Consider the following 1,198-nt stretch of genomic DNA (forward strand, 5'->3'; position numbering starts at 1 on the left):
AATATATCAAATCTGGAACAGAACGATATGGAAATTGCGGAAAGAATTCTAGGAAGACGATATCGAACTAGAGACAATACGAAAATTCGATTAGAACGAAATAGCAAGCATATACTATCACTTCCTCCTTTATTATATCGTTTAATAGTAAATTGTAATTTTTTTCTTTTTCTTAATTTTAATAGTATTAATTTTAGTAATGTTAATTTGAATTTTAATAGTAAATTCCTTCAAAAATTTTCGAAGATGAGTAAATAAGTGGTATATTTTCAGTCTGTACCTAGGCAGTATCGCTTATCGAGTACAATACAGTACAGTAAGGGGAGGAGCATCGATGAAATTTCATTGGTCGACAACTTGCCCACTCTGCACAGTGGATGCGGTATAGTCCAGTGAAAGAGTATATTCCTACTGGGTAATGTGGTAGGGATAATATGTGCATAGGTAACAGGTAGTACCTTCTCGGCAAATACTAGCTGCAAGGTTCAATATTACACTGATGGTCGAAGAGGTCGTGTGGCTCGTTCGTATCGCTCGTTCGATAGTGCAGTTTTAGTAAATCTAAAAATTTTGAATATACCAGAATAAGATATTAAATCTGTCTAAAGATTCCATTTGAAGAGTTGGTGAGCTGTTGAAGCGGAACGTGAACATCAGATATTCGTAAGTTTTGTCTGTAATATATTTCTGTTTGATCAATTATACACGTTTAATATTTTTCGAATACACGTTTTACCATTTCTAAGTCTTTTTTTCTTTAAATAGGTTTGAAGACGCTTTAAATCACAATTTGGACAAAATGAATCCTACAAGCAATTTCCGACATTTGATGGGACATGATTCAGAATATTTAGAAGAAGAAGATTCACATTCGTCGCTTGATTCAATTTCGTCGCTTGATTCAATTTCGTCGCTTGATTCAACTTCGTCGCTTGATTCAATTTCGTCGCTTCATTCAATATCGTCGGATGAGCCAACATCCAGAGTACATCCAGCAGTTGAGCCTGATTTACCATCGCCTGTATCTTCAGCAAGGCTGACTGACTTAACATCGACGATTCCATCTACGTCGTCAATGCCGCCGAATCCATCCACGTCGCGTCGCATTCAAAGAAATTATGATGATTATCGTTTTGAAGCAGCAAGACTTTCGAGTTTTCGAAATTGGCCTGTATCTTTCATTGACTCTGCCAGTCTT

At 36.2% G+C, this 1,198-nt stretch overlaps 1 protein-coding gene across 1 annotated transcript in view; it reads left to right on the plus strand.

The window, feature by feature from the left end:
- Positions 1–1,075: 1,075 nt before the first annotated feature.
- Positions 1,076–1,198, plus strand: part of LOC122568045 — a 1,290-nt gene continuing 1,167 nt past the window's right edge. Inside the window, exon 1 of the mRNA XM_043727355.1 lies at positions 1,076–1,171. Coding sequence (XP_043583290.1) covers positions 1,076–1,171 — 96 coding nt within the window. The remainder of the gene's footprint in view (positions 1,172–1,198) is intronic.

Source organism: Bombus pyrosoma, linkage group LG1 (assembly GCF_014825855.1).
Source record: "Bombus pyrosoma isolate SC7728 linkage group LG1, ASM1482585v1, whole genome shotgun sequence".
In the NCBI taxonomy this organism is placed as follows: domain Eukaryota; kingdom Metazoa; phylum Arthropoda; class Insecta; order Hymenoptera; family Apidae; genus Bombus; species Bombus pyrosoma.